The sequence below is a fragment of the Protobothrops mucrosquamatus genome, unplaced genomic scaffold (genome assembly GCF_001527695.2).
Source record: "Protobothrops mucrosquamatus isolate PMUCROS unplaced genomic scaffold, P.Mucros_1.0 scaffold112, whole genome shotgun sequence".
NCBI lineage: Eukaryota > Metazoa > Chordata > Lepidosauria > Squamata > Viperidae > Protobothrops > Protobothrops mucrosquamatus.
In genome coordinates, this window is record NW_015386484.1 from 385,195 (window position 1) to 401,956 (window position 16,762).

A 16,762-nucleotide genomic window follows, 5' to 3' on the forward strand; every position below is an offset into this window, starting at 1 on the left:
GAGAAGTGTGGCAGAAATGGAATTGCCCACAACTGCTTTGGTCTTATTGGGATTTTTACAGTGCATCACATCATATGAAAAGAAAAAAATAGAGATTTTGCAACTGGCCAGATCTAAATAGGAAGTGAATCTTCTGTGTCATTTCTCTTCTCTTCAGGAGAAATCCCCAGCAGCTATGCCTGTCTGGGCCCTGCCATATAAAATACTCAGCAAAAGGATGGAAATAGAAGTTACTTCTGAATACTCCCAGTCTTTATATATATATTTTCTAGAAATTGAGGTTCCTTTAGTCCACAAGAACTTACATTGGGTTGATCTCCATTAACTTCTCCAAATCCCATATTAAGACATCTAGAGTCCCTCCCTGTGATTTGTGGCCATGAATTAGTTATAGTAATGAGTGAAGAAATATTTTCTATTGTCAGTCTCAAATCTGCCGTCATATCCTCTGCTTCATGGGGGCACTGAGAGGTCACTTTCAGAAAAGGATTCAGAGAAGAATAAAGTTCCTTCTTTCTTTATTGGCATGGATACCTTCACTGAGCTGAAAGGAAAAGTCAACTAAGAAAATATCTCCATCCTAGATAAATACCTTCATTGTCACTCTATGTGTAGAGTTACCATACTTCTTAATTTGATCAGGATTGTATCAGTATGCAGTCCTCAGGGTGTCCCAGCTGGATTATTAAAAAGTCCAAGAAAACAGAACTATAGCAATCCACAAAAGGAAAGATTGGGCTTAATCATCTCACAATGGCTAAATTCACATTGCCCCTTGCCTAGGGAAGTGTGGTCAAATGGTTTAAGCATTTAAATTTGGTCCCCCTTAGCCCGCAGAGCATATTATGATATGACATAAAATATTGCATTTCGGACTACATTTACACAGTAAATGTCATTTACTGGGTCATTTCAAGACCAGCTTGTTGGTTGAACCCCAAAATTATTAACTCAAGATCTGGGGGACCATTCTTGTTCCAAGGTATTCTGGAAAAATCCTTAGCCAAAGCAGCTTCCCCTAGTCAGAATATATTGCGTGAATCCAGAAATAGATATCTGGGTTCACACAATATATCACACACAATATGTCACACATTTCTGGGGTCACACTTCTAGACTAGTCTTCCTGCACTGCCCACTGGTCTTCCAAGGAAGCACAGTATTATAGAAATAGATAGTGGTGGGGGAAAAAAGATATTCCAGTTTTTAAAAAATCTTACTGCTAAAGCTTGGCAGCCGTAGAACAACCCTCCTAAGTAATAATTGGCTAAATAATCCAAATTGCACTCATTGGTCCCTATATAAGCAATAGAGAAATGGCCACTGAAGTAAGACAACACAAGGACTTCAGATGCTGGGTTGCACAGGAACAAGGCAGTGCCAGAGGAACTAAACAAGGTTTCTCTTTCTTCCAAATCGGTGGCTCTTATCCTAACAAGCATATGCTGCCAAATCCAAGAATAATTTGGTCTGACTAAATTGGTAGCACTCTAAAAAGTAAGCATGCTGGGCAAACACAACCCATCTGAACCTGTGGGATTATGCCTCCTTCGAGCTCCAGTTTTGGAAGCTCTGCATACAGTAGGTCTCCATTAAAAGCCCTGAGGCTGAAGACCTATTTTTTTATTGTCCCTGCAGGTGCTGCGAATGTGGGGCTTTGCTTTCCCATCAGTACTACGAGAAGGATGGTCGTCTTTACTGCAAAAAGGATTACTGGGCCCACTTTGGGGAACTGTGCCATGGCTGTTCGGAGCAGATCACCAAAGGGCTTGTCATGGTAAGAGAGGACATCCACAGAGAGCATTACTGGATGACGTAACTTGGTTTACCTACATAAGTTTTTTGGGGGGCAGGGGGCAACAGTGCAAGTGATCACAATCCAAAAAACAAGTGGGACAGAAAAAAGAAGTAACTAGGGCCATGGCACAAACTCAGCATGATATTATTTAATTTAAATGGAAAATGTAACACTGATTTCATGAAATACAATTCCAGTGATTATTGTTTCCTGTATTTAATAATGTTGTCCTTTCGTCAGACAATTCAGGGGTCAACTTTAAAGGGACATGGATTGTATGCTGTGATGAAGTGATTGTGCATCTCTGATTTCTAGGGCTGTCCGGCATATTTTTCCTCTGGCTGTGGCCACTGATGTGGAAATAGTGGGCAAGAAATGCTCCTTTAGAACTGGATTCAGAACTGCATGTAACCAAATCATGAACTTTTTGGGGGGAGGCTGGATGCTGCTACTTCAGAAATACTATGGCCATTGCAAAAGGGATAGGGACAGGTCCCCCTTCAATCTAAAGGTCCTTCTACTGGTTTTCAGCTCTTCTTTTGGGAAATGGGAAAAAAAGAGTGAAGAGGACATAACGGAGGAGGAGGAGGAGGAGGAGGAGGAGGAGGAGGAGGACATGTGGAGCAACCAGTGTTTGCAGAGGGAGGGTGTCAACCTTAGCTTGAGTCAAGAGTCTGTCAAGAGTAAGACAAAAAATTGTATGGGAGGCTACTGCCTGAGCATATATCTCCTTAAATCCTTTTATTTGGTATTTAGTTACTTAAATGCAGCAGTGGAAAAAAGAAACATGAATTGGAAGGAAAGTAGACTATCCTTGGCACCAACATCATAACCAACAAAGTCATGTAGGTTGAAGATGATGGTGAACAGGATATGCCCTCCCCCCCCTTCAGAGCCTATAGCATCTTTACAGGTGAGAATCTGGGAAAATGGCACAGACGAGAGCATTAAGCCCTGTTCCCAACAGCAGGTTCCAGCACCAGCTAGCATCGCTGCTTTTAATCAAGCTTTGTTCTCATTGTTTTTAATAAGATCAAGGCAGTCTTTCCACATATTTTCACTAGAGTGTCCTGGTTGTCTTTCATTTCTTATTGTGCATTTGTTAGTTAACTCAGTTCTTACTACAAAACGGTATTGCTAATTACACTCAAGTTTGTTTGCCAAAGTATCTCTCCTTCTCACAAAGCATTACCTTCATGGACAGGTTAGCATGTCCAAAGGAAACAACAGTTGCTTTGGAAAATATTCATTTTTATAAGAGTAATATAGGAAAGGAAGCACCAGAGTCCAAATCCAGCTATTATAAATGCAAAGTCCACTTACTCTTTTTCTGGGAAGAGCTAGTTTGTGTGGTGGTTAAGATGCTGGCCTAGAAACCAGGGGATGATGAGTTCTAGTCCTGCCTTAGGCAGGAAAAATTGGCTAAGTGACTTTGGGCCAATCACTTTCTCAAGCCCAACTCACTTTATAGGATTATTGTTGTGAAGAAAATAGGAAGAGAACGGAATAGTAGGTATCTTCACTGCCTTGAGTTATTTATAATGTAATAAAAAATCTAATAAATAAATATGTACTCCAGTGACCTAATTTTTCAGCAAAATGCACAAATATACACATAGCTTTTTTTTTCTAAGTTAAAGCACCATTCTAGTTCATACTGGTAATACAGAAAAAGCAGAAAATTGAGATCTTAACTGAATAGCTTAAATTGGATCTTGCTAGCACACATAAGCATCATAACAACTGACTATGGTGATCATAAATAGCATAATCAAGCAGTGGTCATAATCATGTGATTTTTGCATGGTCAGAAATGCTAAAAATACATACATACATATATATATACATATACATATTTTTAAAAGGCATCTAATTAAAAATGGCCATAATACAAATAATAATAGTAGTGGTAGTTATTAGGATAACATTTTAAAATAATAAATTAAAATGGCTGAAATCCCAGCAGAAGGTCAAATTGGCAAGAGGTGAGAATTTGGCCATTTTTAATTAGATGCCTTTTTAAAGCTATGTATATATATTTATTTTTAGCATTTCTGACCATGCAAAAATCACATGATTGTGGCCAATGCTTGACATAATTGTTGATTCATGTTTCAAAGGAATCCCCAAAAGGGAAGTAACTACTTGACAAGAAAACAAACAAAACCCTTTAAATTGGTGCCAGAGATTTTTTGTTCAATGTGAGCATGCACTCTGTCCTTCAGAGGTCTGCTGTAAGGTTATGAGAATATAACAGAAATTTAAGAAATTTAGTTAGAACCTAAAGAATACAATAAAGAATCAAACTTTTCTGTGGTAAAGGAAACACTTATCTTTAAATTTTTAAAGAGATCGTCATGAGACTTCTGGGAAACACCAATCTAAAAGGGAAATTGCACTGTTGGTCAATCCCAGAATGAGCATATTATGTGAGTGTCCTACAGTCAGAGGTGTCTGCAGAAATGAGGAAGAGATTGAATGTTTCTGAGTAAGACAGAAAACAACAGCTGTGGAATGAACTAATGGAAAATATGGAGAAACTGACAGAAAAGGCAGAGAAGGAAATCAACAAATTGACATTAATTGTGAACCCAACGGTGGCATTTAGCATTTGGAGCACATGGATATAGATTTAAACATGGGAGAATGAATTACGGCATGGTAGTAATTTTGTCTGTGGGTAATGAGGAAATGAGAGGTAAATCCTGAGGAAATTCAATATGGAAAGTACAATAGTAATTTTAAATACAGTATGGATCTTATTCCATCTTACTCTTATCTGGAGATACCTAAAGAGCCTACTTAGTTTTCACCAGGCACAGCTGTCTGGGTTGCCAAAAACTGAAAAGGTTAAAAAGGTTGGAGAGGAAGGAGGCAATAAGTCCAATGCAGTTTAAGAGCTTGGTCTTATGGATGTCTTGAGACTTCTATAAAGAAAAATTAGAGAAGAAAAGGGCAGTCTGGAGTCCAAGATAGCGGAGCTGTTGCTCCATCATGAAGTGCAAAACTATTACCCAAGAAAGCTTGGAGATGCAGTTGCAAGCAGCATGTGGTGACTTGCCCAGGAGTGAAACAGCTGCTGATAGCATGAGGCAGTAAATGGACAATTTTGAAAGTGCAAGGGACTCTGGCAGAGAAGGTGACTTCAGGTAGAATTCTAATCAAACAAAAGCTCTGAGCGTTGAGAAAGGAACCTGGAGTATGGATAATCTTGACTTAGAACTGGTACATCAGGAGTGATGGCTGACACCATCATCACATAATCCCATTAATTTGGCTTATTGATTGCTTATGTGCCATCAAGTTGGTGTCGACTCTTAACGACCACATAGATTTTCTCCATAACAATCTGTCCCTAATGTAGTCCTTCAGATTTTCCAATGGTGCACCGTCAGTGCCATAACTGAGTCTAGCCATCTTGCGGCTGGTTGCCCTCTTCTTCTCTTTCCTTCCACCTTTCCCAGCATCAGAGCTTTTACCAGAGCCCAAATGGTGCTGTGAAGTCTGCATTGGCTTCCAAGAACAATTCAAACTGCTGATTGTAAGCTAAAACATCTTCATGGTTTGGCACCAGAGAATCTGAAGGACCACATACACCAAACAGAACTGACTCCTCTGATTCATTCAGCCTAAAGAGGGTTGTTAAAAGTCTCACTCCCAAAAAGAAGCAAGATGGAAGAAAGGAGGAAGAACTCATTGCTGCTTAGCATATGCTTCGCAACACTTTTCTTCCTGAGGTTTGTTTGGTATTTTCCCTGACCATTTTCCAGAAGACTGAACACTTTAAAAAGTTTGAAGAAGAAGGAGGAGAATGCTGGAGTTTGGTGGCACAAGGCAGATTTTATTTGATTTTTTTGTATTTTTATTCTATAAACCACCAGGAGTCTCTAAAGGTCTATGTTGTATTAAAATAGTTAATAAATAAATCCATGTGCTGTGTGAACTCAAAATGGATTAATCAGTAACCCAGTTGAATCTGTTCATAAAATCCTAGGGCTGGAAGGGACCTTAGAGGTCTTCTAGTCCAACCCACTGACCAAGTTTGGACAAGTTCTTTAGTTTGTGCCAACCAAATGTTTCACTAACTAATGGATTACCCAAATATCATTTGATTCAGGGATGATTGTCAATCTGCCTCTTCTCTCCAGTCTCTTCTGCTCTTACATGGCCCTGGAGTCCGACCTGCGTGTCTTTCTTTGAGATGTGATCCTTTCATCATCCTCTCAATGATTTCCAGAAATCTCTTTCCCTGGCGGTGTAAAGTGCCTGGATCTGAATTTCATTGCCTGAGCCTGCTTATGTTGAATTTCGGGACTGAATAATCTTAGGCCTCTTTCCACTTTTCCTTTGAACAGGAGCTCTCTGACACTGCTGGGTAGTAGGAAGGACCACCTGAAAAATGGTGATTGAGAAGTGTGTACCGGGAGAGAGACAAGAGCTCATGTCTATTTCTTCCTGTTCCAGGTGGCTGGGGAACAAAAATATCACCCTGAATGCTTCAGCTGCCTGAACTGCCAGGTGTTCATTGGCGATGGAGATACTTACGCACTGGTGGAGCGATCCAAGCTTTACTGGTGAGTGAGAATTTGGCTGAACCAGGTCATTGGGATCTTCCCTAATTTTAAATTCACAACAAAGGCCCTTAAATTAGATTGGACAAACATGGAGAGAAAGAGGGAGAGGGAGAGAGAGACACACACACGCACGCACGCACACACACACACACACACACACACAGAGAGAGAGAGAAAGAGAGAGAGAGAGAGAGAGAGAGAGAGAGAGAGACAGAGAGAGAGAGAGAGGTGTCTCAGTTTGCTCACTTTGAAAGTTCTAATAACAATAATTATAAAGAAACTAAACTCAGAAAGAAGGGATAGTAAAGAAAAAAGAATAAAAAGTATACAGAAAAAGAGAAAAGAAAGAAAAAGAGAAAAATGATTATTCTTATTCATTTTTTTTCTTTCTTTTCTTTCTTTTTTTTGGGGGGGAGGGTTACCTCCTTCAGAGGAGACATATTGGTGCTCTCAGCAAGTTTTTAAAACATTCTTCAGTCAGTTTCCGGTGGTAGCCTTGGGTTTAGAAATGGATGTCCTAGCTTGTGGTACCTTTTCTTCCCTGCTGCAGTGGGCACTGTTATTACCAGATGGTGGTGACACCTGTGATGGATCAGCTGCTTCCAGAATCTCCTGGCACCCGGATTCCACACACTGTCACCCTGGTGTCTATTCCAGCATGTTCCGAAAGCAAGCGGGGGTTTTCCGTCTCCATTGACAAGCATGGAGGTTCTGAGCACCCACATACTGTGCGCGTTCGTGAGTGAGTATAGACTGCCAGCCGTTAGGAAATGTTGTTCCTTCAGAAATTGTAGCCTTCCATATCAGGCTTCTGGAATGTTCTCAATGATAGAGAATATTTACAACAGTTTGGCATTGCAAATGTAGATCTTTAATATTTTGACATCTGAAATTTGACAGGCATTTCTTTTTTACATCTACCTATTCTGAGTCTTATTATCATATTTTTAGTTGAGAGGCTTTAAATAAGAATTGTCCTAAACTATCAGATGTCAAATATCGGTTACCATTGTATGTTACCAATCATTCTATAATACAAGTCATATGTTTGCAAGGTGTCTATCCAATACCATGAAAAGTGTGTTACATGGAAATAATTGTGAAATAAGGAATCACTGAATTATTTGTCAAATGCAATTTTCTACTACTCTTAATATTGGATAATTGTATGTTTTCAGGGAATATGTGGTGATATTTGATGTAATCAAACTATCTGCAGAATATCATGAGAATATGAGTGTGAAATTCAGAAAAGAAGGGCAACTGACACAGTAAAAAACTTTTTATTCTGGAGATGGAACTGTTTAATAAGTTCTGTTCATTTCACAAATTCTTTTCCATATGTGTTGACTGCAATGCCTCTAGAAGTCTCAAATTGAATGGCTTAGGAGTTGCAGACCAACACATCTGGAAGACATCTGGTGAAGAATGTGGGTCTATACCATGTTGATTGATTGTAAGACGAGGGTGATGGAATCCAAGTGCTTTGATCCCTCTCCTCTAGTTTTCAGAGAAAGCTCTAGCATGCTATCGCTTTCCTGAGGTTTAGTTTGGGAGATTTATGCCAGGACAGAGTAACTTAAGACTACTTTGCTGCCCCCTTCTGTATCCTTAGATTAGACCCAGACTGCATAAGCCCTGATATGAAGAATTCCATCCATGTTGGTGACCGCATTCTGGAAATTAATGGCACACCAATCCGTCATGTCCCACTGGATGAGGTGATATTTTTTGTCAGTAGTTAATCAATCATCTTCTTCTCGTTTTTTGTTTCTACAATGTGGCCTTGTGCCTGTCAGGATGTATTGCCTCTCTTCTCAGCCTGCCTTCTCTATCTCTACAGATCGATCTTCTGATCCAAGAGACCAGTCGCCTGCTGCAGCTGACCATTGAACACGACCCTCATGATATAATCGAAAGCAGCCCTCTTTCAGAGCTGCGCAGTCCCCTCCATTCGCCCAGCCACACACCTTGCCCAGACCCTTCAGCCATTCGCCAACGCTCTGTCATGTAAGAATTGAGTAGAAGATGGCTCTCTGAAGTTGATTCCCCTCTCCTCCAGAGAAGAGTTTTTGCTCTCAGACTATAGAAATACAACTAGAAAATAGCTGGTGGGCTCTTCCCTAGTCTAGTGCCCTGAAGATTGTGTTGGGAAGGGGCTTAGAGTTCACAAAGTTCCCAGCCAGGTTGGCAATTGGCAGCCTACAAGGTATCAGGTTGAGGAAGGCCACCCTGCAGTTGTAAATGTAGAGGCAGGTAGAAAAGGAGCCACTATAAACAGAATCTCTGGCAAACCCGAAGATGGTGCCTTCTTGGCCAACTTCCATTTCTATTTTTCCAGTCTCGTGCTGGTTTTATTTACACATTGCCCTTTATATACTTACTGAATTAACTTAATGATGCAGGATCCAATCTGGGTCGATCACTGGGACCAGAGGTTTAGTCTTCTGAGCTTTCAGACTCATGCTGGAGCCCATCCTTGGGGAACTTTTCTCTCTCTCCAGAATGTGAGACACACATTCTCTCACACACATTCTGGTGAGAGAGAAGTTCCTTGACAATGGGCTCCAGCATGAGTCTGAAAGCTTGGAAGATTAAACCTCTGGTCCCAGTGATCGACCCAGATTGGATCCTGCAGTTTATTATGGTTTGGACCATGCAGCAAACTGGTTTCTTTACATAAGGTAAATCTGATTCCATGCTGGTAGAAATGAGGGAACCTGTGAGCCCAAGATGTGTGTGCCTTGTCAAGACCTCTTGAGTAACAGAACATCAGGAATAAGGTTCCTGAACAACAACAGCAGAACATCGGGTTGCCCATCCTTAACAGAGACACAGATTCTACTCCTATGAAAACAGCCATTTTGTAATCTTTTACTAATCCAAAAAAGATGAGGGTACGTTGCAAGCTGTGTTATCCTAATTAAACTGAAATTAAGGGCAAACAGGAAGTTGTTTAAGAAGAAAGTCTTCCAGTTTCCTCCTGAACCTAGAGAAATTAACAGAATAACAGAGCTGGACAGGGCCTTGGAGATCTTCTAGTCTAACCCCCTGCTCAGGCAAAAAGCTCTGTACCATTTCAGACAAATGGTTGTCCAATCACTTCTTTAAAACTTCCAGTGTTGGAGCATTCACAAGTTCTGGAGGCAAGTTGTTCCACTGATTAATTATTCTATCAAGAAATTTCTCCTTAAGTCTAGGTTGTTTCTCTCCTTGATTAGCTTCCATCCATTGCTTCTTGTCCTGCCTTCAGGTGCTTTGGAGGATAGCTTGACCCCCTCTTCTTTGTGGCAACCCCTGATATATTGGGACACTGCTATATTGTTCTTTTGTGAAAAGAGCATGCCTGATGTGTACCTGAGAAGAGCATTTCTCTTCTTCCAAACAGGAGGAGCTGTAGCATTGATAAATCACCTTGTTCCAGCTCTCTGGGCTCCCCCTCCTCCCAGAGGAAAGATATTGGTCGCTCAGAATCACTACGCGTTGTCTCCCGTCTTCATCGCATCTTCCGCCCCTCGGATCTCATTCATGGCGAGGTGTTGGGCAAGGGCTGCTTCGGGCAGGCCATTAAGGTATAAGCGTGGTGTCAGAACAGCATTTTGTTGGGGATGTAATAAGGCTACATTTTGCACAAGGCCCTTTACTTACAAAGTTTTGGGAAAAAGTAGTAGACTTTATACTGTAAATATGATTGTGTAACAAAAGATAAAATGTTCAGACAATTATATTCTTTTGAATTACAGTGCATGCCAAGTACTTGGAATATGGCAAGTGGACAATGTAAATGGATTCTCTGTGTCCTTACTATGGCCAAAAGACTGATATTTGGGCACTGGAAAGAGAAACATATAGCTCCATTTATTCAATGGATTGAGGACTGATTGCACTTGCCACCTATGAGCAGATTGCCTACAGATGGACAAATATAATGAAATATGAAACTCATTTACACTAAATACAACAGGTTTAAACATATAGTTATATATACACATTAGAAATTTATATATTTTTGAATAATAATTGCATTGTTGTTCATTAAGTCATATCCAACTCTTCATGACCCAATGGACCACAGCACTCCAGGCTCCCCTGATCTCCACTGTCTCCCGGAGTTTGCCCAAATTCATGTTCATTGCGTCGGTGACACTATCTAACCATCTCATCCTCTGCTGACCCCTTCTCCTTTGGCCTTCAGTCTTACCAAGTATCAGGATCTTTTCCAATGAGTATTTGGGCTTTAGCTTCAGCCTGTGTCCTCCCAAAGAGCAGTCGGGGTTGATTTCCTTAATAATTGCATTAGATAACTATATATGGGTAGTCCTCGATTTATGTGAGATGCTGCAACAGTTGTAAGTGTATAGCCCTAAATGCCATCTGCTTTCTTTATCAGGTGACACACCGGGAGACTGGAGAAGTGATGGTCATGAAGGAACTTATCCGTTTTGATGAGGAGACTCAAAGGACGTTTCTTAAAGAGGTTAGTTACTCCAGCTTACTCCAGTGTCTATAGAACGTTCCTTTCTGTTGATTTTCTACTAGTATCATTTACATTTTTGTTGTTTACTCCCCACATGAAATGTTGCTTAATTTAAATCTGTGTATCTCTTCTTTAATCTGTATGGTAATCCCTAGTGTTTTGAGACAGTAAGCAAGGATTTCTGAGTTCTCTAAGTCTCATTTAGAGCATATGCTGTTCTAGGACAAGCTTTTCCTTCATAATATTTGTCACAATCTTTCATTCTGTGAAGTCCCCGAAGTTTACGTAGTTGCTACAGGGCTTACAGACAAATAGGTAGTAGCCCAATATGCTATAAAATTGCCAAGCTTTTCCTGATGTTGTATGCCCTGTGGTTTCCTGTCAACACCAAGAGATTTTGAGAAATGCAGGATTAACTGTCTTGTGATTTTGTTCCTTAGGTGAAGGTAATGCGCTGTCTGGAACATCCCAATGTGCTGAGGTTCATTGGAGTCCTCTACAAAGACAAGAGGCTGAACTTCATCACAGAGTACATCAAGGGAGGCACACTTCGTGGGCTCATTAAAAGCATGGTGAGGGCATAGAACCTAATGTGAGAATATTGAGCATCTGAGCAGGAGGAGGGAGAGCAGAAGAGACAGTCTGGCTGGGTTCACACAGCACAGGAAGCCAGGGTTAATAAAACACAATAGATGTTGTGGCCAAGCAACTGTATTGTGACTTAACATCATGGCGTAATTGACACTACATGTTAAAACACTCCTGCTGGAGCACAAACTGAATTCTAGAGAGTATCAAGTTGCCCACCAAACCCAAAGAGAAATGCATTCCTATTCAGGATCAAAGATTGAATAACTCCACAATCAGGAGATCCAATTATCCACACCACTCATTTGCTTTTATCAGGTTTAAGCCAAAGCCTGTTCCTTCTCCACTGTCAAGACCAACTGGACCCATCCATATAAAAAGGAAGATAACTACTTTTCCACCGAGGGATCAGGTACAATAGGGATGGTCATAATCAAGTGTGACCAATATTCTCACCAATATTCTCACAATATTCCCCAGGTCTCAATTGAACTGAATGTTCTTAATTAACAGCAAAGATCTCACAATTGCATGTGAACAATCTACTAAGCTTAGTTAATAATACTAAGGTTAGGTTTTTGATTTAGAGTATTGTAGACACGATTAATTCAGTAACCAGCTACAGTATGTTTTGTGATTTTAGTCGTGAAAAGGAGGCAAAGTCTCTTTCCTGCTGCTCTCTCCATATCCTGATAGAAGTGAGATGCTCCAGGTCTTTTGCCCAGATGGGTTTCACCCCAACTTTTCCAGATACTTCACTCACCAACAACATTTTTCTTCCAGGATAGTCAGTATCCTTGGAGCCAGCGGGTCAGTTTTGCAAAAGATATCGCTTCAGGGATGGTGAGTGTGAGCATGAATTTGCAGCAGACTAAGCTAACATTTCTGTGGGGCATTAGGAAAAGATCTTGCAGGAATCATATTAAAATTTCCCTTCTGTCTTATTCACTACCCTTTAAAAGTATGTGTTCAATTCATGAAGGTTGTTCACCAAATGAAGCCTCCATAACTTGAGGCAACAAATCATGTTACTTGTGAGCTTTTCAGAATAACTTACTGGCCAGTCTTGTAAGCACAATGCTAGATTGTGTGGATTTTTTGAATCTGATTCAATTGGGTTCATTCTTACTCGCTTATGAACAAGGGTGGGTGACACAGATTTGGTTAAAATAAAAAATATGTTCGCAATCTGTTTCATGTGCTTTGCTCCTGATTTAAATTTTCCACAGCACCATTTAAAAAGAGAATGTGAAGACCCTCCCCCTTAACCATAAATGTCCAGAAACAATCTCTGCAAATTGAGGCAGGGGGTTTCATGTACAGGCAACCCTTGTCTTACAACTATAATGGAGCTTGCCCAAATGCCTTCAGTAAGGCATTTGATAAAGTAGACCATAACCTACTATTTGATAAGTTAGAAAAATGTGGGTTATGCAGCATTATGACCAGATGGATTCGTAACTGTCCGACTAACCACATTCAATGTGTAGTCCTCAATGGAACTTATCTACATGGAGGGAAATATGCAGTGGGGTACCACAAGGCTCTGTTTTAGGCCCAGTACTTTTCAACATCTTCATCAATGATTTGGATGAGGGGATAGATGGGGAACTCATCAGATTTGCAGATGACACCAAGCTGGCAGGAATAGCCAACACTCCAGAAGACAGGCTTAAGATACAGAAGGATTTTGACCAGTGGTGGGATTCAAATATGTGAACAACCGGTTCTCTGTGTGGATGCCGCTTCTGGAAGTCCATTCTGAGCCTGGGCAACAAAAAATTAGCTACCGGTTCTGCTGAACTGGTGCGAACTGGCTGAATCCCACCACTGATCTTGACAGACTTGAACACTGGGCTCTATCTACCAAAATAAAATTCAGTGGTGAAAAAGTAAAGTTCTATATGTAGGCAAGAAAAATCAAATGCAGAGATATAGTATAGGTCAGGGGTGTGAAACTGCCGGCCCGTGGGCCGGACACATCACGAGGAAACTGCGCCCACCCCATTGCCAGCAATAGGGAAAAAGCTCCGATACGTCGCACAATGTCACGTCACGTGACGTCATGAGTTTGACATGTCTGGTATAGGTAGTACCTGGCTCAGTAGTAGTAACTGTGAGAAGGATCTTGGAGTCCTAGTGGACAATCACTTAAATATCAGCAAGCATAGGATCAAGATCACGTGAAGTGTTAACACCACTTTACAATGCCTTGGTAAGGCCACACTTGGAATAATGCATCCAGGTTTGGTCGCCACAATGTAAAAAAGATGTTGAGACTCTAGAAAGAGTGCAGAGAAGAGTAACAAAGATGATCAGGGGACCGGAGGCTAAAACATATAAGGAATGGTTGCTGGAATTGGGTATGTCTAGTTTAATGAAAAGAAGGACTAGGGGGACATGATAGCAGTGTTCCAATGTCTCAGGGGTTGCCACAAAGAAGAGGGAGTCTATCCTCCAAAGCACCTGAAGGCAGGACAACTAATCAAGAAGAGAAGCAACCTAGAACAATTAATCAGTGGAACAACTTGCCTCCAGAAGTTGTGGATGCTCCGACACTGGAAGTTTTTAAGAAGAGATTGGATAACCATTTGTCTGAAATGGTATAGGGCAGTGGTGGCGAACCTTTGGCACGGGTGCCAGAGGCGGCACTCAGAGCCCTCTCTGTGGGCACGCGCACCATCGCCCCAATCCTAGGCCTTCAGCTGGGTTTTATAAAACCTTTTCGCTTTAGGCCTCTGCTGCCATGTACAAAAAAAAAGGTCCAATCAATCAGTCAATTTCAACTTCTCACGGGAAAAAAAAGATCTCGCAAAGTTGGAATTGATTGATTGAACTTTTTAGTCCCACCCAGTCTGCTGTTACCACCCAATGGGCCATGCCCACCCAATGGGCCATGCCCACCCAATGGGCCACACCCACCCGGCACCCGACAATGCATAAGTGGGTTTTGTGTTGCAGTTTGGGCACTCGATCTCTAAAAGGTTCGCCATCACTGGTATAGGGTTTCCTGCCTGAACAGGGGGTTGAGCTAGAAGACCTCCAAGGTCCCTCCCAACTCTGTTGTTCTATTCTATCATGGTCATAAGTCATGACTGTTGTAAAACAGGTCGGTCACTTGACCAATCTAATTTTATAAACTTTTTTTACGTCGGTTGTTACGTGAATCTGAGGTTGTTGAATGAATGCCGATTTACATCATTAAGCAAACCAATGGTTCACTATGGGAGCAGTTTTGCCAAAAACTGGAAGTGCCAATTTTTAGCAAAACTGTAATAAAATGTAATCATATGACTGCGGGATGCTACAAACGAACGTAAATGTGGTCATGTTGCCAAGCATCTGAAGTTTGGTCATATGATCATTGGAATTTTAAATCTGAGTCATAATTAGCCCCAAGGTAAAATGAATTTGTTGTAACTTTGAAAAGCTGCTAAGTAACCGGTCATAACTCAAGGACTGCCTGTATGCTAGATAGATCAAGTTTCATTTCAAATATCAACCTCCTATGAAATGGGAACTGTCTTATTATATATATTAAGGGTAAGAGCATATAGCAGTGCTGGATAAAGTGAAGTCAACCACATCCTTTTAAAAAAGAAAAGAGTTATGGAAGAATAACAAAATTTCTAACTCTCTTGTTCTCATTTCTTTTTATAGGCTTATCTCCATTCTATGAATATCATTCACAGGGACCTCAATACACACAACTGCCTTGTGCGAGAAGTAAGCTAGCACTGGTCAAATTTTTAATTCATTCATTAATTTAAGTTTTATTTATATTATTTGCTTTGCTAAGTTTTTGTTTTATTTTAAAAACATAAAAAATAATTTTAAAAGCAACGAGAAAATGTTGCATTTTGAGAAGGTAAGTTATGAAGAGTATTCTTAATTTTTAAGAACATCTTAAAAACAACAAACGAAGGAGAGGATTATTGTAGGTCTTGAATGTAACAATCTCTGATTTGTGAAAATATATAACATTTTAAGATGCAGGATCGTAGAAACCTGCCTCTGTTTTCAGATTGTACTTTGTCCCAAATCTCTGCTTTGTTTCAGATTACTGTGTGAATAGAAAGTGAGAACTTGGAACTAGTAGCCAAGTTCAGGTTTGTTTCCCTCTATTGTCTCCTACACTTTTAACAAATTAACAGGTAGATTTCTCAGGGGCAGGCAGAAGTTAATCCAAGATTGATTTGTTGTTTATTTTCCTGAAAGCTGAAAGAGGGAATTATATATAAAATTACAGTATCATAAGAGTTGGAAAAAGCCATTTTAAGCTATTGTTTTTCAACTTTGGCAACTTTAAGGTATATGGATTTCAACTCCCGGAATTCTCCAGCCAGTACCAAGGAACCAAGGTTGAGAAATCCCAATAGCCTAACCAATTTAGGCTATTCAACCCTATTGAGCCTAAATCCATGTCCACTGCTAGAATTCATATTAAAGTATTTCAGAAAGATGGCTGTCCAATCTTGCTTGAACATCTACTGCTCTTTTCATTAATTGCTTCCGCTATCAAACTCCTCTTAATATTAAAAAAAACTTTTTGTAACATTTAAATGAGAATTTGCCCCATCATCTCACTCTCTGTACTCTGGAATGATTATGAACAGCTCTTTACTTTCAGTGTGATATCCATTCAGTATCATTACATTTCCCCTGATTTGGCTTTCTCAAGGCTAAATAAAATGGTTGGATATGTATAAGATGTGCACATATTGCTAGATCATTAAAATTGTAGTGGCTATATGTGCATCACATGCTAAACATGATGAAATGTAATTGTGGTTATCTTTGTTGTTGTAGTCTGGAGGCTTAATATGTTCTATAAATTCAGCTGGTTTGGTTAGTTTATGCTTAAATTGTATTCTACAAATTTAGAAAAATGTATTATAGTAATTCAATAATCAGCTTTGGGGAGAATCCAGGTACCCATTTAGGATATTGCTTACCCTTGTTGTAGGAGATGACCAGGCTGAGTCTGAGAGAGGGGTCAAATGTGTCATAAGTCATGAGTCCCTGCATGCCCACAAGAGATCTAAGTCCAGCCCATCTTGAATGCCTTCTTATTCCCACTCATTTTCCTTGACTGTTAGTAGCTCAGATTTTTGTAGAAAGCTTAAATTTGCAATAAATCTTTATACTAATTTGAACTGCCTGAATCTCCTGATTTCCCTGGCGCTTGACACTTCATATCAGGATTCTCAAATTTTACAATACTTTCAGCCTCCCAAAAGAATAACTGTGCAACTCCTATCTCATAAGTAAAACTAAAAAATTCATTGGGATAGGCATTGGACAAAATACTTGTCATATATTTTA

At 40.2% G+C, this 16,762-nt stretch overlaps 1 protein-coding gene across 1 annotated transcript in view; it reads left to right on the forward strand.

The window, feature by feature from the left end:
• Positions 1-16,762, forward strand: part of LIMK1 (LIM domain kinase 1) — a 46,055-nt gene that overhangs the window by 24,126 nt on the left and 5,167 nt on the right. The window contains exons 3-12 of the mRNA XM_015812805.1: positions 1,639-1,777; positions 6,263-6,372; positions 6,923-7,114; positions 7,988-8,093; positions 8,216-8,382; positions 9,761-9,944; positions 10,763-10,849; positions 11,290-11,421; positions 12,221-12,280; positions 15,098-15,163. Coding sequence (XP_015668291.1) covers positions 1,639-1,777; positions 6,263-6,372; positions 6,923-7,114; positions 7,988-8,093; positions 8,216-8,382; positions 9,761-9,944; positions 10,763-10,849; positions 11,290-11,421; positions 12,221-12,280; positions 15,098-15,163 — 1,243 coding nt within the window. The remainder of the gene's footprint in view (positions 1-1,638; positions 1,778-6,262; positions 6,373-6,922; positions 7,115-7,987; positions 8,094-8,215; positions 8,383-9,760; positions 9,945-10,762; positions 10,850-11,289; positions 11,422-12,220; positions 12,281-15,097; positions 15,164-16,762) is intronic.